Source organism: Anas platyrhynchos, chromosome 21, assembly GCF_047663525.1.
Source record: "Anas platyrhynchos isolate ZD024472 breed Pekin duck chromosome 21, IASCAAS_PekinDuck_T2T, whole genome shotgun sequence".
Lineage (NCBI taxonomy): Eukaryota > Metazoa > Chordata > Aves > Anseriformes > Anatidae > Anas > Anas platyrhynchos.
In genome coordinates, this window is record NC_092607.1 from 12,386,776 (window position 1) to 12,408,361 (window position 21,586).

The 21,586-nt window shown below is 49.6% G+C and overlaps 1 protein-coding gene across 1 annotated transcript; it reads left to right on the plus strand.

The window, feature by feature from the left end:
• The first annotated feature begins 11,715 nt into the window (after window positions 1-11,715).
• Window positions 11,716-21,105, plus strand: TFAP2C (transcription factor AP-2 gamma). The gene is made up of 7 exons (XM_038166399.2): window positions 11,716-11,981; window positions 13,070-13,546; window positions 13,735-13,786; window positions 14,996-15,218; window positions 15,943-16,061; window positions 17,407-17,548; window positions 19,429-21,105. The coding sequence occupies exons 1-7, from the start codon at window positions 11,934-11,936 to the stop codon at window positions 19,712-19,714; spliced, it is 1,347 nt and encodes a 448-aa protein (XP_038022327.1). The 5' UTR covers window positions 11,716-11,933; the 3' UTR covers window positions 19,715-21,105.
• Window positions 21,106-21,586: the final 481 nt, after the last annotated feature.

Consider the following 21,586-nt stretch of genomic DNA (forward strand, 5'->3'; position numbering starts at 1 on the left):
AGGGCATGGTAAGCCTTGTCTATTTGCAGGTCTGCCAAGGATAGGTCAACCAGAAAGACTGCAAACTGTGCAGAACTTTTAGGTTAATTATTTTTCACAGAAGACTGAATGTTTAAAGCTCTGAACTTGACAATTTCCTCTATATCCAGTACCTCACCACTGTTTCTTTAGCCAAAAGCTAATCTTGACCATGACAGTTGCTTTGGGTCAAGGATGTGAATATAAAGCACCCTGTCAAATCCTTAATAGCCTCTGCATGCCCACTTACTGCACTATTATTTCCAGGATTTGCCTGGAAACCTTCGGAGAAACATATCTGGAGGAGGAAGGGAGAGGCCCTGGGGTCAGTAGCCACAGTGTCGGGCTTCTGGGCCTTTGCTGCTGATGGAGCTGGTGACTCAGGTGTCAGTAAAAGTGACTGTGCCACCACCCAGACAGCAATAGCAACCTCCCTGCAAGGAAAAGAGGGGGGTTGCCACCCCGTTTCTGTCTGACTGGTTCCTCACTCCCTTCTGGCTCTTTGTTCACTTTTAAAGTATATTTGGAGTGTTTATTTGCCCAGTTCGGTGTGGCTAAGGAGGGCACAGGGATGTTAATTTTTGTTACTGCTCATCCTTCAGACATAGCCTGCAAGCTGCGGCCCAAGGGCAGCGTGGAGGGGCCTGCACTTTGTGTTTCTCCAGAGGGAACACCCAACACACCATTTCGTGTGGTCACCCCTTAGGAAATACAGTAATTCCTATTGGTTTAATTTACCCCGGGAAGACACTGTAGTGAAAACAAGGCCACCTGTAAGAGAGCGCAGAGCAAGCACCAGGGCTGTACAGGGGAGAGGCCCCAGTTTTAAAGCAGAGAGTAGGTGTCAGTCTCTTAAAAAGTGGGGAGGGATTAGGACATACAAGCCCAGTACCAGCCTAATTTATTGGTAGGTGCGTGTTCAGGTGTAACTTTATTAAAAAAAAAAAAAAAAAAAAAAAAAGTAATGCTTGAATATTCACTGTGCCATTTCTTCATGGCCACCGAGATTAATTAGGGAATGAAAGCAACTGGGGGACCCAAGGCAGCTGTGGCCTGCAAGGCGCACAACATGGCCAGCTACAGACGTGAGGGGTTTACTGCCTGGGCCCAATTCTCTCCTCTTTCTCCTCTTCCTCCTCCTCCTCCGTGTTTTAATAATTCCTGGGTGACTGAAACTGACCTTGAGGTCAGGAGCCTCCGGTTAACAGCCAGGAAATGCCCTTCCCATTGGTCATTATTGCCTAATTAACAACTTGAAATATTTCACAATAAATCTCAACGACACAAGATGGCCATTTCGAGGGTGGGGGCTGCAGAGCACTTGGCAGCATTTGCATTTAAAAGCCCCCAGTGAGATGCAGAGGGCCGAGTGCATGCCTCAGCTCTTGCTCACCCGGGAGTGGTGCTTCCAGCCTCCCTCACCCTCCGAAGAAAGTTTTCACAAATACAATGGCCAGGAATGACTGGCTTTAAGGCCAGGTATTTCCAACCACCGCCACGGTGCCAGAAAGGGCTTATAAAAGCCAGGAACGAGGAGGCCGGCCTTAGCAGCCCCTTCTTTCCCTCAGACGAGGAATTCTTGGCTTGAATCAACACTGGGCAGGCCCGAGCCATGGCATGCTGGTGGCCTTGGGACTAGTAGCTATGGCTGGGCCTTCCTCACCTCCAGCCACCAGCCAGGACTGTCAGCCCCTGGGGTTTGCCAGTGATGTGGTCCCTATACATAATATTGCGAGGGATGATCCCAGTCCAAGGGGTTTCATAGTTTTTGTGGCACATCGAAGGGGGTGTTAGGAGAGCAGGGTTTGGGAAACAGCCTCCCTCTAGGTGAGGAGGAAGGTAAGGGCAGAGGGAATGCCCTGGGTGGCTGGCAGGGGCAAGTAAGGCTGGAGAAGGAAACTGGGTGTCAGGGTGGCCTCCGTGGGCCGATTTAAGGCCCTAATCTGGCAGAAAAGTCACACAACAAAAGCAACACATGGAGGGGTCCAGCAAATGCCAGGAGCTGGGTCCTGCCTAAAAAGGGAGAAAGAAGAGACAAAAGATGAAATCCCCTTGTCTTTTGGCACTGGTGAGCCGAATTGGTTCAGCTGCCCACAGAAGAGCAGCCTGAAACCATGTTCATTATAAGCGAACCTGTGCCCTGCCAGTGTCCAACAGCACACATCTGCTGAGCATCAGGACTGCAAGGAGACGTATGTCTGCTGAGATGGAGCACATAGTATGGTGTATACCCCAGCACACTGCTTTGTCCTGCCCCACCAGGGATTTTGCCAGCACCCCAGCAAATTCACCCCTTAAAAGTGTAATAAAACCAAACCAACAGAAGGAACTTGCTTCACTGTGAACATGGAATTTCTTCAGACTGGATTTTGCATCTTCTGTTAGCACACCTTTACACAGAGGTTTAATACAGAGTAGTCAATTTAATTGGTTGGTACTTCCGTCTGTCGGCACTGAGAGTTGTGATATATTTACAGTAAAAATGTGTGCCATATGTCAATATAATGAGTGCAGCTTATAGAGCTGCTCCTTGTAGAGCTGTGGAGGAACCACTGGGCTGAGTGCTCTGTAACCACCCAGTTCTTTGGTGGTAGGATCACCAGGTGGGTGAACGTTCTGCCATATCACACCACCAGAGCAAAAGGGTCAAGCCAAATATGAATACACCTAAAAGAGCATGTACTGCTATAAATGATGCTGAAATGCAGATGGATGCAACAGAGCTGAACCCAGTTTTAATGTGTTTTGTGATTTGAGTTTGTTCATTGTGCATATTGGGCTGCAGTTGATGTCACTGTTTCCTTTGGATAACCAGAGTGCTTTTATTTGTGTTAACCATCTGCAGTAAGGGAAAAATAATAGAAAGAAAAGCCTGTGACTATTGCATGTCTACGGATAGGAAGAACAGTGCAAAGTAACTGATTTTTTTTGTTGTTGTTGTTGAGAGCATCCTTTTAAAAAAATTATCAATGGAGAGTACCTCAGGCATCTTGACACCCCTGTTCATGCTCTGTCCATCATGGTGCTATCTGAGCTCTGAATAAAAAGTGCCTGGGTATTCCTGGGTCATGTTTGCTTTTTCTCAGACAAGTTTCTCAGCTAATGCTTTTAGAAACAGGTTTGGAATAAAGATTTCCATATTTATGCTGCTATTAACATAGATGCATTATAAAACCTAATGAGCTTATGTAACAAATTGCTACATTAGGTTGTTAACAATTCAAGAGAGGATCTGTACTTAGGTAGATAAGAATGGCATTTGCAATGGCACCAGCTACAGTGAAATTACAAGGAGCATCAATTGCATGCTTCACGTAGGCTGTCCTGAGACTGGAGCCTGGAGGTCTCCGGCATGGTCCAAGCCTGCTGACGGGGTGCGTGCGTGCTGAGCCGTGTGCCACCACGCACCTGCAGCTTCAGCAGGGCGATGGTGCCAGCAGCCCCTGGCTGGGCCTTGCAGTGTCAGATGGGCAGCTGATGGAGAGAGGTATGAGATGAGGTGGTGGCAGCCCGGCTCTCGGCAGACCCGGCATCACCTCTTCACCATCACAGACTTCCTGTGTTGAGCAAGACCCTTAGGGGCATGTCTGCAGAGACCGGAGCTTTCTCTGTTCCTGCTCTGAACTGGCTCGATGTGTCAGCGAGTTTGGGAGGCCGCCAGCCATTGCTCTGCCGGAGCCAGTGAGCCTGCTCCAGTCGGGAATTGGTGTCTCAAGTGCTGTGAGGGCTCTGGGAGCTCCCAGATCACATCTGGCCAGCTTGGGGCAGGGGCAGGGCGAGCTGGAGGTGTTTGTAGCTTGTAGATATGCTTTACATTTCCGGGTTTCCTGCCGCCTGACTATAAACAAGGAAATAGTGCATCCCCAAACTTTTGGGACAGGAAGACAGCATGGTGCTTACATGTGTGGGTAGTGCAGCACTGGTGAAGACCAACAGAGCGTGGCAGACGTTCAGCCGGTCTGAGGCGGCACCTGAAGGTGTACGTTCTCTGCCTGTGTGCAGGCACATCCTCATCCTCACTACTGACCAGACTTAGGGGCACAACACATTATCCAGAGAAGACAGGGCATGACTTTTAGGAAGGGAAGGCACAGGGTTTAAAAAAGGAAGTACTCGGAGCCTTCCCCTTGGCAGTTAGTGCAGGCAGCTTGATACAGACAAGTCAGTGGACTGCGGCTCTTTGACCTGGTCCCCTGGGAAGCTGGCACTGGCAACCAGCTGTGCAGCAGCAGTGCAAACCCATCCCTCTGTCCCACTCATTGCAAAGCCTCCCTGTGACTATTTACATGACACCACCATTAAGCAGGGCCAGGTTTAGGCTCCAGAAGGCACAGTGGGGTTGATTAAGTTTGGCTTTCTTTGCTGGAAGAAGCCACAGGCATAAGTGGCAGCTGGTGCCCTGGGCATGGATAGACTCTGGGTGCTCCCAGCACGCTGGGGGCTCTGTGGGGCTCTGGCCTCCTGGCCACATTTCCCTGGCCTCTGCTGTGCCTCTGGTGGCTTTATGTGCTGGCTGGGAATGGGCAGGTGACACCTGCCCTGCCAGAACAGCACTGTGCCCTGGAAACCTGGGAGCAAACTTGACCCGGTGCGGAGATCTGTGCTGCTCGTGATGCTGTTGCTCCAAGCAGCTCCTAACCACGCTCCAACAGATTTACAGTCTTGCTGAAACACAAGCAAGGATTCCTTTGGCAAAACTATGCTGGGATAAGCTATGCTGACAGAAGAGCACTTTAGCTGGTGTATTCTGTGTTTACACAAGAGGAGTGCTTTATCGGTCTAGCTATACTAGCAAATCTCCCCTCGGGCTAGTTTGTCTTCTCTCTGCAGCTTCGCTGGGTGGCTGCACCAGCAGAGCCTCCGAGGAGAGATGCATTTGAGGGGCTGTGAGAGCCCGGTGGTGCCCTCATGGGCTCTTTGCCAGGCTGCTGCCTGGGGCAGGCGCTGCCCGGCGCTGCGGGCTGTGGCTGGGTCAGCCTGGCAGCGCCCCAGCACCACCCTCGGTGCGGACACGGCGCGCTCCGGGGTAACCCGTAATTTGCATGGGTGCAGCTTGACCTGGTTTGAGCCCATGTCTGCCGCTGGATTTGCATCTGTTCAGCTGAGCTGGTTTTGTTTCGCTGCTGTGATTGTTTTCAATTCTAATGCAGCCGAGGACAAGGAAGTGGTGGCCTTGCTCCTCGCCTCTCGGCACCGGGGCTGGCACTCCAAGGCAGCCGGCCGCCTTGCACCACCAATTGTGAGAACTCTTCCCTGCCCTCAGAGTTCCCTCTCATTCCTCGACGGGCTCTTTCCCCATGGCTCCCCTGTGCCCAGAGGGAAGGAGCTGCTCCACTCGCGTCCCCTCCTTGCCTTCCTGCAGCTGCAGTCCAAGACCATGCTGCCAGGGCTGTTAATCTTGGTGCCCTGGACCACTTTGTTGTCAGCACAGTTTTCATCTGGACCAGGCACTCCCCATGGCTGCCTTCCTGCTGAGTTAGTCCATGCATGTGCTTCCAGGCAGTGTTGGTATCACCATTTTGGGGAGTTCGTTTTGGTGACAGCGTGGTGGACCACATCTGGATGCAGAGATGTGGGCAAAAGGCATCTCAAGCGGCATAAAGCTGCCGGTACCAAGATAATGTCCACATCTTCTTTAATACATCGGTACTGGGAGAGTGAATTTGTGCGAGCAGATTTTTGTACTAGTGGTAAAAGATCCAAAGCTGCTGGAACCATACTGCTGGGTGGCATCAGGACAGGGGCTCCTAAACCCACCAGGACAGGAACACCCGTCTCTCCCCTGAAAAACTTTTGGCAGAGATTGGAAATCCAGCAAACAGCTTTTTTACTGCATTTAGGCTTCTCAAGACTGTTGTGTGCTGGGCACTTTACTCCAGGAGGTAGAAATTTAGTGTAGGCAAAGAGAGAGCTGGGAGTTGGGCACGAGAACCACGGCTCCCTGATTGCAGTGCTGCTCCCGTGCAAAACTCCGGTAACAACAGCAGGGATGGGACATCTTGGAGCACGAGTGCATGTGTGCAGGAAAGGGGATGACAGAAAAGATGATGAATCCAAAGCCAAAGATGCCTGAAAGGCTGCCTGAATTTGGATTTGGACTGAAGCACCCGCATAGTGTTGCCTCCATTGTGTTACTGAATAGCAAGGAGGTTTTTAGTGCAAGGGACATCCCAAATCTGTGTCCCTCTGCAATCATACCTGCATGCAATTAGGGGAACAGAGATAAGAGGCTTCCAAGTGGTGTGAATGCTTACATCTTGCAGTATCTCCTTTGTGTCTTTGCAGCAACAGTACTGCATGAAGTTTTGCAAATAATTTTGCTTGGAAAAAGTAGAGCTATTAAAAAAAAAAATCTTCCCGTGCAGATGTTTGCTACAGTTACCATGCAACGTCGCTGCAGACTCCTGTCTCTGCAGCTACACCTGCAAAATCCAGTCCTTGAGAATGCAGCTTGGAGCAGGTTTGGAAGAATTTGGAGTTCTTTTGCTGGCACCTGATATTTTGTAATGCTGACAGCCTTTCACTGGTGCCTTATTAGTGTGATTATAAATGACAGAGTGCATTAGGTGTAGAGTTTTGACTGATGTAATTTTTGCCAGCAGTTCTTTTTTTTTTTTTTTTTCCCACAGAGCTCTGCTTCCCCTTGCCATGTAGCAGTGCTGCAGCTCACCAGCTATCAGCAATGGGCAAACACCACAAAGGAGGAAACATGGTGCTAGCATGTGTTTTCTCTGTGTTTTCCAGCGCATCACAATTAAGCAAACACTTGCAGTAATCTATTCACGGGGATATACAAGGGAAAAGAGTGGCCTTGTGCTCTTCTTTGCTGCTAAGCGATAAAAAAGTCAAAGGGTTTGGGCTCTTTGTATTTGTCCCTAAAAGTTTATTTTTTTTTCCCTCCATGCTTTTCCTCTGTGTGCAATACATTTCAGATTTTGTGCAGCCAGGTTTGGGTGGAGGACTCTGAGGAAGGCTGGCTATTTAGAGGGATTAGAGGTTTTCAAGAATCTAGACTACAGAAGTAAAAGAGTAAGTGAATTTGTTTTCTTTGCTTATTTAAATTGCCCACGGGGAAAATCTTCAGCTTCAACCCACGTGATCCATTTTCTTGACATCGAGGTCAGTTTTCTGATTTCATCATCCCTTTAAGATGACTGCAGAGTGAAAGGTAAGTAGAAAAAAGGTGAGCTGTTCTGTAAATTCCTTTCTTATGCGCAGGTACTGGCTGCATCTCTTCTAAACTCCTTTGGTATGTCTTCAGAACCAACTTTTAAAGTTTAATTGGTGTAGCTGTTTGGATTTTAAACCTGAAGCGTGTGTGTAGGGGTGGATAATTTAAAAACAACAGTTGCTGAGTACCAGGCTGCAGAACCCTCCAAGATGAGATGGAAAAGACCCCTTGTTCTGGTGCCCATCTCTATCAGTGGAGAAACCTTCCCCAAACCATCACCTCAGCAGTTGTGTCCTTAAAACATGGTGCATTATTTAAGGGATCGTGTAGTCTGCATATGCCCTGAAAGCAGAGGAAAGGGTAAAGAGAGCATCTAATGACATGTTTTTTACAGCACAAATATAGCCTGGTGACAATGCCTGCTCCTTCTCCCGAAAGGGCAAAAGGAATGGCAGGCTTGTATTGAAGGAATCGTGTCAGCTGCAGCCTGAATTGCGCTGAGCAATGTTTTTTTCAGCTCATTTCTGTGCTTGTATTTGAAATATTTGCTTTTCTGCTGGTTTTGCCTATGGGATTCTTTCTTTTTGTGGTACTGGAGCTTTTATTCTTCTTGTAGTATAAGCAATTAGCTGTAGGAATGTACAACCCATCACAGCTTTAGTTTTTAAAGTATGAATGACGCGCATCGTGCCAAAAGCTGTTTTTCTTCCTGCTTTCAGTAAAGAGCATAACTCAATATATGTATCCTGATTTCACATTCAGCATTGTGGTGTCCTGATTTTATTTTTTAATGTGGAGTCTGCTTCCTGCTCTAACGACCTGAGCACAATTACACACACGGTCTAGCAACAACTTCCTTTGGAGCAGTGCTCTGGCTGACAGCAGCGGAGCCGATGCCACTGCTGCTCCCGCTGGATGGAAAATGGAGGGAATGAAAAAAATAAAGCAGAATATCCCTCTGGTGAGGAGCGATTGCACCACTGCAGGCAACATGTCACAGCTCCAGGAGGTCCGTCAGGATCACTGGGCAGAGATGCAGAGTCCTGGGGCTGATCCCCCCCCCTTTTCCCTGGCAGAGGCTGGCGAGGGACCGTTACCTCTTCCCATAAGTGAGGATGAGGAGCCCGAGGTGCAGAGGAATGCCCAGGGAAGGCAGCAGCCCTGCCGTGGGCACACTTTCTCCTCTCCTCCTGCACAAGCGGGGGCAGGCCGAGGGCAGCCGACGGCTCATCCCCGTCACCCCCCCCCGGCTGCTTTTTGCTGTCGCCGGGGGCCGAGGGATGCTCCCGGTGCCGGAGGGGCTCCGGCTGCCCCTGTGGTGCTGGGGGGGGTGCCCAGAGCCGCGCTGCGCACCCGGGGAGGGATTGGGGTGGAAGGGGGGGAGGTTAAAACCGCTGCCAGCTCCCGGGGGGGCCCCGGGGCACCGCTCGGATCAGGCGGTGGAGCCCGGAGCCTTCGGGCGGCCGCTGCCCTCCCTCGGGGGGGAGCAAAGGGCGAGGAAGAGGCTGCTGCCGGTCAGGGAAGCTCCCACGGGGAATGCCTCCCTGCCCCCCCCCCCCAGGGGGAGGACAGGGGAGGGGAAACAGCAGAACGGCGCAAAACCGCCCCAAAATATCCCGGCGGCGGCGCGGCCCGGGGGGAGCCGGCCTGCAGGGCGAGGACCGCGAATATAGGGCGAATATGCGATGGGGGAGACCCCAAAAAAATCCTCGCGGGGCTGGGGGAGGCTCTGCTCCCCTCTCCAGGGGGCTTTGGGCGGTGGGGTCCTGTCCCTGGCAGCCCCGCGGGGTGATGGGGGGGAAAGAGGGGGACACACACACGACATGGGACACACGACAAACGACACACGACATAGAACACACTACACCTTCTTGCCCCCCCACCCCCGGACCCGGTGTGGAAGTTACAGGAAAGTCTCCGGGGGCCGGGGCAGCGGCTCCCTTTGTAAAGCTCTGCAGGAGCCGAGGCGACAATCCGGACAGGTTGCTGCAGCCTCATTAGGGATCCAGATATGCATGCGTTTAAATAATTTTTTTTTTTAGAGGAAGAGGGATGGAGCTAATTAGCATCCCCACGCTCTCCTGTAATTGCTGCCAAATAGGAAAACTACTGAAAGCGACAGGGGCTCAGCAGCGGGCTCTGGCTCCCCTCCCTAGAGCGCGTTCACACCTGGGGTGCTTTATGGGCCCCCACGGGACCGTGCAGCCTCGTAAAAGGAGAGGTGTGCGGGAGCAGGCAGCCTCCGGGATGTAAGAAGCCCCTTCTTCTCGGAAATAGGCGATGCCTGCAAAACACGGGCACTTATTTTTGTTTATTTGTATTTTTTTGAGCCGCCACCTGCCAGGAGCCACCTCCCTGGCTGCTCCTCGGCTCCCAGTGCCCCGGGGAGGCCGCTGCAACCCCGGGCTCAGCAACAACGCAGGGGATTCATTTCGGGGAGGGGGCGCTCACAAAGCATTATTTCCTCTCCTATCCCCCAAAAAAGGGCCTGAGCTGCCCGGCTGGGGGCCGTTTGCTGGCGTTGCCGCAGAGCATCCTTCGACGGCAGCACCGGGGGTGCGGGGAGAGCCCCTGTACCCCCAGGCGCTGCGAGGGGAGCCGGAGGAGGGAGTAATGTCTGGGAAAGTTTGTAGCGCCTTTCCCCGCTTTTAGCTCCTCGTCTGCTTTCTTGGTTTGTTTTCGAGGAAGCCAAGTGGTTATTTCGGGCGCCTTGTTTAGATAATTTCTTCTAACCCCCTCATCCTCTTCCACTCCTCTATTTATATGTATTTGATATATGTGTGTAAACAAATAAGGAGAAACTGGATTCATCGGCGCGCTCCTGGCCACCAAAATAAACAAAACGGAGGTGTTCAGACCTTGAAAATGCTCAGGAATGAGAAAATCAGCGCGACGTTTCCGAGCAGAAGGAAAATCCGAGGTTCCGACAAAAATCTCCGACGTTGTTACACACAGTGCGGGACGGCTCTGGGAGGAGGAGAGCTGATCTTCCCAAACCTGGGAAGCTCGACGGCCCCCTTCTTCGTTTCTGTTTAAATCCATCTTGTCCCTTTAATACAAATGAACTTTAAGCTCCCCCTGTCTTTTATTATTTAGATTCCTAGTCTTAATGACGCCAGGAGCAGCGCGAGCACACTCGCTAATAATCGTCGCGAACTGCATTTCAAAGAAACATCCCTGGAAGAAAAACACCGTCGTTAAAAAAATAAATAGAGACTCCACCAAAAATGATAATGCGGAGTCCCTGCTGATGATGGGCTTAATGCGAGGGCTGCAAATCAGCACCTGCGTGCTAGATAAGGCAGATAACACCTCCAACAGTTACTTGCAGCACCCCCGTCCTCCTCGCTTTATTTTTAGATCGTTCATTTAGTCGGAGGGAGATGGGTAGGTGGTTTTTTTTTCGTCTTTTTTTTTTTTTTTTAATATTGTTGTTATTATTATTTTCTTCTGCGATGCTCAGGAAAAAAAAAAGGAGGGGGGGTGATGTAGTTTGAGGGGTGAGCCGTGACTCTGCTCGGGCCTTTACCAGCAGCTCCCCGGGCACACAGATAGCCGACATCTCCGCAGCCAGCCCCGGCCAGGGTCAGCCTTTGTCCCTGTCACAATAAACAAACACTTGCTCCTCTCATGTAAATGAGCAGCGATCCGGATGCACCTTAAAACACTGGGAGAAGTCGTTGCTTTTGCAAACGATGTTCATTTTGTCTGACACACAGAAGCGCGCAGATCAAATGGCTGCGGAAAGGTGGCAATTTGGCAGGGCAGCATTTGGGGAGCACAGATGAAAGCGTGCTTCCAGCTCCCCAAAACCCAGCTCGCCTCCCACCTGGCTCCCCAGCTCCGAGTTGTGGCGAGAAGTTCGGGCAGGGAGGTTTTCGTTAAGGGCTGAAATAACAACGAGGGGAGAGCAGCGCCGCGATTCGCACCGCCTCGCATCGGGGACGCTGAATCAGGGCTGCTTTACCTACGAGGGATCCAAGGCAGCTGCAATAATCTCGCCGGCTAATTAAGGAAATTATACCTTAAACATCGGTAGCTTACAAGTTGTAATCAGTAAGTCAAAACTCTTGACAATTATGCAAATTGCGCTCTGACTGGCGCTCGGACGCTCCGGCGAGGAACTTTTCCCGATTTATTTCGCCCAGCAGCCGCCGGCCCCGTAGCACTTTTTGGGGTCCGGGCGCTGCAGCTCCCCGCGTGGATCGCAACAAATCCCTTCCACGCGTGTGCGTGGAGAAAAAATAAATCCACACCCATTACACCTCCCCACAGAAAAAACAAATACAAATAAAAAATAATAATAATAAAAAAAGAAGCGTGGGGGCACTTCGGGGGGCGGCCCCGCTGCTGCGGGGGGTGCCCACGCGTGCCCCCAGCCCCGCGCGTCCCCCGCGGGGGCGCAGCGCGGCGCGGAAGGAGGGGCCGGGGGCTGCGCGCTCCCTCCTGAGTGGCTGGCGGCCGCGGGTGCCGAGCCATCCCTGGGGAGGAGTTATGATAATCTATTGCCATTAAGGGCGTCTGGGCAGGGAAAAAAACCCGAGTGACCATTAGAGCGGCGGGTTAGTCCGTCGGCAGCCTCCATGCCTGCCAACAACTGAGCTCCGTCCGGGGGGCAGCTCCTCTTCCCCAGCGCCGACGTGGATTTACCGCCCGTGGGGGGGGGCTGAGCTTCTCGGCTGCTTTTTTTTTTTTTTTTTTTTTTTTTTTCGGCACCGCACACCTGGGTTGGAGGCTGGACGCCATGTTGTGGAAACTAGCAGATAATGTCAAGTATGAAGAGGATTGCGAGGTGAGAAGAGCGGCGAGGGGGGCGGGTGGGCAACGTGGGGGGGGCGGTGGGGGCAGCCCCGAGCCCCCCGGCCGCTGCGCGCCCCCTGCTCGCCTCCAGCCGAGATTCCTCCATTCCCCGAGCCTCTGCTTTGCTTTTCTTTGCTTTACTTATTTTTTTTAAACCATTTTTCCCCTCGAATCCTGGGGAAAAAGGGGAAAAACCCCGGCATCCCCAGCCGGGAGGAAGGAGCCTGTCCTTCCCCGCACGCACACTGCCGCGCCTGCAGGCGCAGGGCTGCGCCCCGTGGAGCGAGTCGGAAAAGTAAAAGTTGGGCAAGTGGGGAGCCCCGGGCAGAAGCGGGGGTGCCCGTGTAAAAGGGGGGAGCCCCAGCAGAAGGGGGGAGCCCCGGCTGAACCGGGGAGTCCCCTCGGGGCAGCAGGGGCAGGTAGGAGCCGAGGCAGGGCTGCAGCCGTCCAGAGCCGCCCTCCCCACGTTTCTATCCGCGGTGGGAGCGGCTCCTGTAGGGTTTGCTCTCGGGTTTTGGGCTCTGACACGGCCGTGCCCCCCCGCCCTCGGCTCCGGCAGGCGAGCTGTAGGTCCCGTTTCACGCCCCGCTGGGACCCCGTTCGCCTCTCATCACCCAGCGGTGGTGTTTTACCGACCAGAAGCCGCTGGACCCCAGGATCGGGTCCGTGTGGACGTTTAATGTGTGCCTGCCGGGCTTTGGGGCGAGGGGAGGAGCGGGGCCGTCGGGCGTGGGGGGGCCCTGCCCGGGGCTCGGAGCCGCCACCCCATGGGGGCAGCGTGGGGCTGGCTAAACCGGGCCCCGCCGCTGACTGGGATTATTATTATTTTTTTTAATGATTCTTTGGAGAAGTTGTGAGTGCCTCGTGGTGAGGACAGCCGTGGGAACTGGTCCCTAACCCCTTCCCCGCGAGCCGGGCTCATTTCCTACGCGAACTGCATGGGGAGGAAAAAAAAAAAAAAAAAAAGGAAGAGCCCCCGGTTAGGAGCGGGGCGGCTTTCCCTGTGCCCCCCGGGACCCGGCAGCCCTCACCCCTCACTGACCGCCGCCTCCCTTCTCCCCCTCCCCGTCTGCCTTCCAGGACCGCCACGATGGCAGCAGCAACGGCAACCCGCGGCTCCCGCACCTCTCGGCGGTCAGCCAGCACCTGTACAGCCCGGCCCCGCCGCTCTCCCACTCGGGAGCCTCCGATTTCCAGCCCCCCTACTTCCCCCCACCCTACCAGCCTCTGCCTTACTCGCAGTCCAGCGACCCCTACTCCCACCTCGGGGACCCTTTTTCCATCAACCCCCTGCACCAGCCGCCGCCGCCGCCCCCCAGCCAGCAGCAGGGCGCTTGGCCCCCCCGGCAGGGCCAGGAGCCGGCCGGCCTCGCCCCCCACGGTCGCCCCGGCCTCGTCCCGCACCTCTCGGCCCTGGAGAGCGGCTCGGCCGGGGGCCGTCGAGAAACCTACCGCCGCTCCGAGCTGCTGCTGCCCCACGGCCACGGCCTCGACGCCTCCGCCCTGGCCGACAACCTGGGCCTCCACGACATGGCCCATCAGATGGAGGAGGTGCAGGTAAGCCTCGTGTCCCCCCCTTCTCTATCCTCAGCTGCCGGAGCCTTATCCCCCCCCCACCCGTCCTGCTGGCCCCAAACTCATGCCCTGCACCTCGGGGTGCCTCTCATCCGGCCCCAAACCCTGTGCCCCCCCCCCGCCCTGTAGCTCCCGAGGTGTGTGCAACTTTCTCCCCTTTCTCTTTGCAGAACGTGGAGGACCAACACTTGTTAATGCATGACCAGACGGTCATTAGGAAAGGTCAGTGAGGGGCCCTGCGCCGCCCCCTCGGGTTATGGGGGGGTCCCCGCGGGGATCGGGGCGGCCGAGGCTTGGGGCAGCCCCGGGGGGGGTCCCGGCCCCTCTGTCGCGGCCACCGCAGCGTGCCCGTGGGCTCTGGGTGAGCAGCACCCGTGGGGGTCCTTTTTTTTTCCTTTTTTTTTGCTCTTTAACTTCTTCCCCAGCCTCGGGAAGGGACTCGGTCGGTGTGAGGCTGCTCGGATAACCCGTAACCGGAGCGGTTTTGTGGCCGGGGTCCCGAGGAGGAAGGGCGTATTGACTCAATTTAGGCACACGGTCGTTGTAGGGTTGGGTTGCTTTTTTTTTTTTTTCTTTTGCTTTTGTTTTTAAACAAATTCGTGCTTTGAAAAAAAAAAAAAAATCAGTGGAAGTTTCCTCCGAAGACTTCAAACAAAAACCTAACTGAGGAAAAGCAGAAGTGTTTGGCAGAGCGCTGATTGCTGCGTTTAGCTCATGGGAGAATTATTCCGCTGTCAGATGCGGCACCAAAGCCCTTGCCCCCTCCAGGGACCAAGGCAAACCTCGGCTCTTTTTAACCCTTTCCCACCGGCGCCAGCAGCCCCCGGCTGGGGCTCAGCGGGTGGGCGATGGAGGAGCGGGACGGGTGCGGGACGGGTGCGTGGCTGTGCCCCTGCCCAGCCTCTGCCGGCCCTATGCACCCAGCCCCTGAAGCCGTTCCCCAGCGGGGGTTTGCTTTCAGTTCTTCAGCCCTGTTGTGCTGTCTGGTACGAATTTGCCGGGATTAAATTCCGCAGGCGCCTTCTGCGAGGTGGAAGGGGAGAGCCCGGCAGTAGCTGGGAGGCTTCTCCTGCCCCGGCTCAGGAGGCTGCTGCCAGCAGCCGAAGGATGCGGGTTTGTCTGCAGCTCTGCCGGGCTTTTTGTAGGACTGGACCCGCTAAATTGCATACCACATTTTTTTTATTATTGTTTTTTTGGGGTGCCCTGTTTATTTTTTTTCCGGTTTTGTTTTGAGAAGTATATTTAGTTGTGTTCAGCAGCTCCTTGGACTGGGAGTGTGGAGAGGACTGCTGGTGTTCGGGACTGGGTTGTGGGGAGTGTTTAGTGCCAAACGAAATCCCATCTCCCGGTCTGTCCTCGTGCAAAGAAAATTCACTTGCTACTCCGTATTTATTTTTCCCTTCCCTAAAAATCCTGCTTTCCCTCCTGCAGGTCCCATTTCCTTAACGAAAAACAGTGCTCTGAGTCTCCCCTGCCAAAAGGATGGATTAATCGGAATGGTCATAAACCCCAACGAAGTGTTCTGTTCGGTTCCGGGGAGGCTCTCCCTCCTCAGCTCCACGTCCAAATACAAAGTGACAGTAGCAGAGGTTCAGAGACGGCTCTCGCCCCCGGAGTGTCTCAACGCCTCTCTGCTAGGAGGAGTGCTCAGAAGGTAGGCTGCGACCCCTGCTCCCAGCCGGCCGCACCGGGGCTGTTGTTCGCGATCCTTTTTTTTTTTTTTCCTCCCCCTGCGCCTGGTGTGTGTGGTTGCAGCCAGATTAGCACAATGACGAGCTAAGAAAAAGCCTTTTATCAAACTTCAGATTTTTCAGAAGCCCAACAACACTGAATCCTAATTGGCTTTGGAAATAAAACTTCTTTGCACTTCTGCCACTTCTCGGGGAGAAGTGCTATTAACAGCTCTGACAGCAATTCTCATTCGCTGTTGAAAATCGGATTTTTGTCTCTTAAAACTGCTCGTGGAGCTTTCTTGTTCCTGTGACGAACTGTCTCCCCATGGAATGATTTTTGGATTAAATCTCGTGATCTTGTTGCATCATTACAAGGAGACTTTGTGTGTACTTTTTTTTGCACACACTTTTAATTTGGTTTGTGATCATTCTACAGCTGCGGGTTTTGGTGGTGCAGTCTGAAACATTTTGATTTTGACCTCTGCTGTGTTTCATCCTGGCTGGTTTGTAGTAAAGCATTTTAAAACTAGGTCACTTGAAAAGAGAGCCTGTCTTTTATCTTACCCCCAGTAGAACCCTATTGAATGTCAGTAACTGGAATTTCTCATCTTTTTTTTTTTTTTTTCCTTTTTAAACAAAACAAAAAAAGTCCCCTGAAGATAAATAAAGCTTTTTTTTTCTTTTTTTTTTTTTCCCTAATTACAGAGCCAAATCTAAAAATGGTGGCAGATCATTAAGGGAAAAACTGGATAAAATTGGCTTGAACCTTCCAGCTGGTAGAAGGAAAGCTGCAAATGTGACACTATTGACATCTTTGGTGGAAGGTCAGTCTTGAACGTGTCTTAAAAATAAACTTCCTTTCCCTTGTGTACAGCTTTTGTTCTCCAGGCAAAGCGTGGAAGGGCTGGGAAGTCAATGAACTCGATCGAGGGGGTTCTGTGTGTTTATAGTTAACAGTGAGCGTGCTGGGGACAGGGCAGCAGGTACCCGACAAGGTGCCTTTGGGGGGGCTCCTCGCCCCCCTGCCGTCGGTCAGGTCTCCCAGTTGTGCTGAGTACCAGCCACAGGCCGGGATGCAATCAATCCCTCCTGGGCACTGGGCTCTGTGAAACGGTTGTCCAGTCTGTTTCCTGAGGTTGTCTGGGGTTTTGTGAAGGGAAGGTGAAAGGGGTGAAACCCGGCACATCGCGGGGTTTGGTTCCCTACTGGGAAACCTGAAGTCCATGGCAGCTGCCTGCGATGCCTGGCCTTACCTCCGCGGTATCCTCAGAAGCTTTTCTCATAAACAAGCATATAAAGTGAGATTTATAGCTTTTGACTTCCTGATGGGAAACTGGAGCCCCTTTAATCTGTAACATGCTGTGTGGACCCTCTCAGTTAAGCTGACGGCAGGGTGTATTTACGTGGCTGTGTGGGGTTATGTTTTGTGCTGCTGTTGAAAGCAGCTCCTGGTCGTGGTACAACTTAATAGGAGTAGAAGCAGCAATTGAAACATGACAAATGATCCAATGATACCTTGCTGCTATTTCATTTCTGCATGAGCTGAAATAATACGGCAACTTCCATTTAAAACCGTATTTTGGAAGTTGGATTTAAGAGCTGCCCGAGAGGCTATGTGCGTGCGCACGCACACGTGTGTGTTACAGGTACAGCCTGATGATGTCAGCCCAGTGTTTCTGTGCATGATGGAATTGCCTTAATGAAAAAAGCTGTGTAGTTATAAACCTTCCAGTTGTATTTTTATATGAACATTGTTGTTTTAAAGGAGCTAGAAAATGTACTAAAAATCATTACATGGGTGGAATTTAGTTGCAAGGTTTTTTTTAAATATCAGTGGGAAATTTGTTATAGGCTAAATTCTAGTCCTTGCTAAGCAGTGAATCTGCATAGAAACAAAAGAAAAGCTTTTTCCAGTAAAGGGAAGGGAATTCTTTTTCATAGCTGTCATCATGTAGTGTTGTTTTTTTTTTTTTCTTGATGCAAATTTACCAAGAAACACTGATCTATTGATTAGAAAATGGTAATGAATGGTATGGTAGAAAATAAGTGTCCCTTCCTAAAACAGTAAATTCTTGAAGTGTATTCCTCTGCTTTGCTTAATTTCCCCGATCTCCTTATAATAAATAAGCACTGCAACATTTAATAACTATTCCCCTCTGCCCACGCCAGGTGAAGCTGTACATCTTGCCCGTGACTTCGGTTATGTATGCGAGACAGAGTTTCCTTCCAAAGCAGTGGCCGAATATTTAACTAGACCACACATGGGCCGCAACGAAATGGCGAACAGGAAGAATATGCTTCTTGCTGCAAAGTAAGTTTTCTGGCTTTGCATTTTTTTCCCTCTTTTTTTTAAAGGTGGTTTTGTCTGACCATGAGTATCTGTGGTTGTGGACAGTTTGCTACATTTTCATGTGTAATTTTAATCAGGGAGAGGAAACAATTCTTGCTTGGTTTTGGTTTGAATTCAACTATGACAGTAGTTATTTTAGTCTGAACCAATAATAATAATAACCCTGTATGGTAATTCTAAAGCAGTTTGGACCACTTTTTTTTTGTTTTGTTTGTTTTTCTTTAAAACGGTAGTAAAAAAAAAAAAAGAATCTGAGCCTTTTACCAGGGTAGCTGTATCTCTAGGAAAAAGATGTCCCTAGGGTGAGACAGGGCTGAGGACCTGGGGGCCAGGTGTGGCAGGGGAGTGTGAACTGGGACGGGACTGGGAGCTGGTGGCTACCCTGCCTGCGTGTGTGCAGCCCAGAGAGGCAGGGGCACGTGCAGCTCCGTGGGGAGTTACTGGTGGGCACAGCGGGTGCAAGGCAAGCTTGCCCACTGAGTCCTTGTAGCTGCTTTTTTTGGCAACAGCATTCCCCTGTGGGACTCTAGGGATCAAAGTGTGAGTAGTCCCATTTTGGTATCAAAGCTGAAGATCTTTAGTTCAGTGAAAGGCAATGTTTAGTAGATGGGAGAAGTCCCTGTTCTTAACGAAATTCTTACTGTAAATCCTGGTGAACAGGGGAGGGAAGGCTAAAGGAGAAGCTTTGTTAGAGCTGTTCTGCAGACACTGTACCTGTAAACAGAGCATGTACTGAACGGGTCCCTGGTAGGAAATACCTGTGTTCAGCTGTGCTTATCTTACACCAGTGGCTGGAGAGCTCGCTGTCCCCTTCCCACACTGACGTTTAACCAAAGGCCTTAGATTATGATCCATCCTGGTCTGAGATGTTTTCTGGTTTGGGTTGGTATAGTTTCTTCCTTTGAAAGCACCGTCACTGTGCAGAGGATCCGAGAAAAGCCTGGTTAAACTGATGAGAAGAGTTGTTTTGACTTTATGCTTGGATTAGGCAAGCAAAATCCTGCCCTGTGCAGGGGTTCCACATTCCTCCTGGTGCTGAATTAATCCATCTTTCCCTGAAAAAAGAGACCTCCTTTATCAGGACTGTATTTCGTAGTAATATATTTCTGTCATAGCTTGAACCTTTTGCTTCTTACTGAGCATGAGCCCTTTGGCTCTTTAGAATTGTTATTGGTATTGTTATTAACCCTAATAGCAGGCATCTTTTCGAAGATGTTTGCGATTTGAGAAATTCTGATAAAGTGATGGTTCTGTTAGGATTGCTCATCTCAAGTGAAATCACATCAAGGAGACAGATTTACAAGCAGCAAACAACATATGCTGGAGCGTTATTAACCATTCGTGTTTTGCCAGGCATATGTGTTCGTGTTTGCAGGATCAGGGCCTAGGTCTCTATGAGAGAGGGGATGTACGTACACCATGCACAACTAGATCGAATCTCCTCTTCATCTGCTTTAGTCTCTCTAAATCACATACCTACAGCTGTGGAAGTTCTCACAGAAACTAGCCCCTACATCCCAGCCCTGCCTGAAAATCTAGAGCAAATGATGTCAAGCCAGACAGCAGAGGTGGAGAGATTATTCTGCAGTGTGGGGATGTGTTTGTGTGACACAGATAAAACAGAAGGTTTGTCAGATGCTAATGCTAATAAATGAGCTTTAATTTTGGACTGTGAATGCTGCTGTCTTGCTGTTGATGGAGTAATGAATTTCTGAAAACTTTTAATTCCCACATAACAGCCAAATAGCTGACGTGGATTTTTTTTTTCCATTATTTTTATTTATTTGCTTGTGCACAAATTCCTACCATGGTATAAAGTGAGATCACTTTGTGTCTTACAGGCAGATTTGTAAGGAATTCACAGACCTCCTCACTCAGGACAGAACTCCTCTTGGAAACACGAGACCTAGTCCCATCTTGGACCCTGGCATCCAGGGCTGTTTGACTCATTTTAGCCTGATCACACATGGCTTTGGGAGTGCTGCCATCTGTGCTGCCATGACGTCCGTCCAGAACTACCTAAATGAAGCATTAAAAATAGCAGACAAAACATACATGAACGCTGGCGACCAGAGCCCTGCAGAAACCAACAAAACCATCGATAAAATGGATAAGCACAGGAAATAAAAGGAGAGAAACCAGACTTTAAACTCTTCCTCCTTAACACAGACTGGGATCTTCTTGCCGGGGGAACGTAGAAATTTGGGTACTTTTTTTTTTTTTTTAATAAGAAAGGGAAAACGAGGAAAAAAAATCATCTTATTCAGGATCTTCACTCCTCCTGGATCCATGAGACAAGTCTTTCTAAAAGCTGCAGTATCCCTTATCTGTGGAAGCAATTACCAGAAGATAAGTACTTGGTACAGGTGTATTGACATCCTTTGCTGTAAAAGTGGTGCTATAAGGGTTTGGATGGAAATATGCAAAAAGATATATTTAGATTTCTTTTCCACATCTAAGTATTTAGAGGTGACCAGCTTCGTGTATAGCTTTTAAGATACGGATTTTAGATGGAAGTCTATTTGTTATCAGATAAAAATATCAGGGTTTTAAGTCTCTCTTAATGCAACAGTAACAATAAAGCAGTATTAAATAATGGTATATAGATTTATGTACATTAAAATTTTTTATAAACACCTGGAAATAGTAAGATTATTCATTTTCTTTTTTTTTTTTTTTTTTTTCTCCCTTTACTTGCAGATTACCATAGGAGAGTACTAAAACCCTGGTAAACGTAAAATTATCTGATGGCATTTGACATGCTTATTTTTATGGAAATATTCAGGCTTTTAAAAACTGCAGTAATGTTGGCTGCAGTTGGTATTATCTTGGTATTTTTTTAACAAGGAGTAGACGAAAATGAAAACGCTTTTAGAAAATTCACTTTCTGTGTTTAAGGATATTGCAGCTTTATTGACATATTTATATTGTCTTGTTTTTAAATTGGGGGGGAAACTTGAAAGAATAGGCACATAACTTTTTTTTTTGAACTTTTTTTTTTGCCTATTAAGGCCAAAAATATTTCCAGGGAGGCTTTATGCGTACTAAGGGAAGCAGTGTGTTGAATGTAAATATTTATTTATGTGTAATTTAATCGGATTTGTAAATAATGGTGAACTTTTTAATACTTTTTTTTTTTTTATAAATGGGTTTCAAATTTTAATTTTGGTAAGTATTTCAAAGGTAATGGGTAAGCTAAACATATCTTTAGGTTTATGCACAGGTATGTTATACAGGGTATTTAAGACTTGTTTTTTAAAAAATATCTCAATTCTTGCCACTGAAGATTAAATCTAATCTGAGGTGTATGTTCACAAAGCAATAATTTTGTGCATCATTCACCTGATAACTGACTAGACATGCAAAATGAGTGTGTGAGTTAGTGTGTATGTGAATAATGGAGGTTCTGAACTATCTTTACATATTTGTAAATGTTCCCAATATAATTCTGATGTATATGATAACCATATAATAAAAATATTCTGGATAGAAGCATGGAATGTTTTATTAACTGAAAACGGTTTTGTTTTCTTTCTATACTTTGGGAATGTGGGGTGAGTAGCACTAGAGGACATTATGTATTGAGTCATAATTGCAGCACTTTGTTCAGATTAACAGAACAGAAATATAGAGCTGTTTGCCAGTAAAACTAATGGTTTCAATTAAACATGCTATGTATCTCCAAGAATCCTTTTTTTTTTTTTTTTTTTTTTTTTTCTTCCTAAGATGTCATTATCATGCTAGCTGCCTATTTAAATAAAACACAAACTAAAATCTAAACACAAACTGCAAGGCTTCCTCTAAATAAAAGTCAATCTTACCATCTTTGTCTTCCAGTGAATCTGACTTTATTAGAATAATCTGTCTCTAATGATAAATATTTGCAAAATCTTGGCATGTGAAATTTGATAGATCTACCATCTGGTTTCAGCCCACTGTTACTGCTGTTAGGAATTTTACAGGATTTTGCAGAAAATCCCCAACATACTCTGTGTGGTG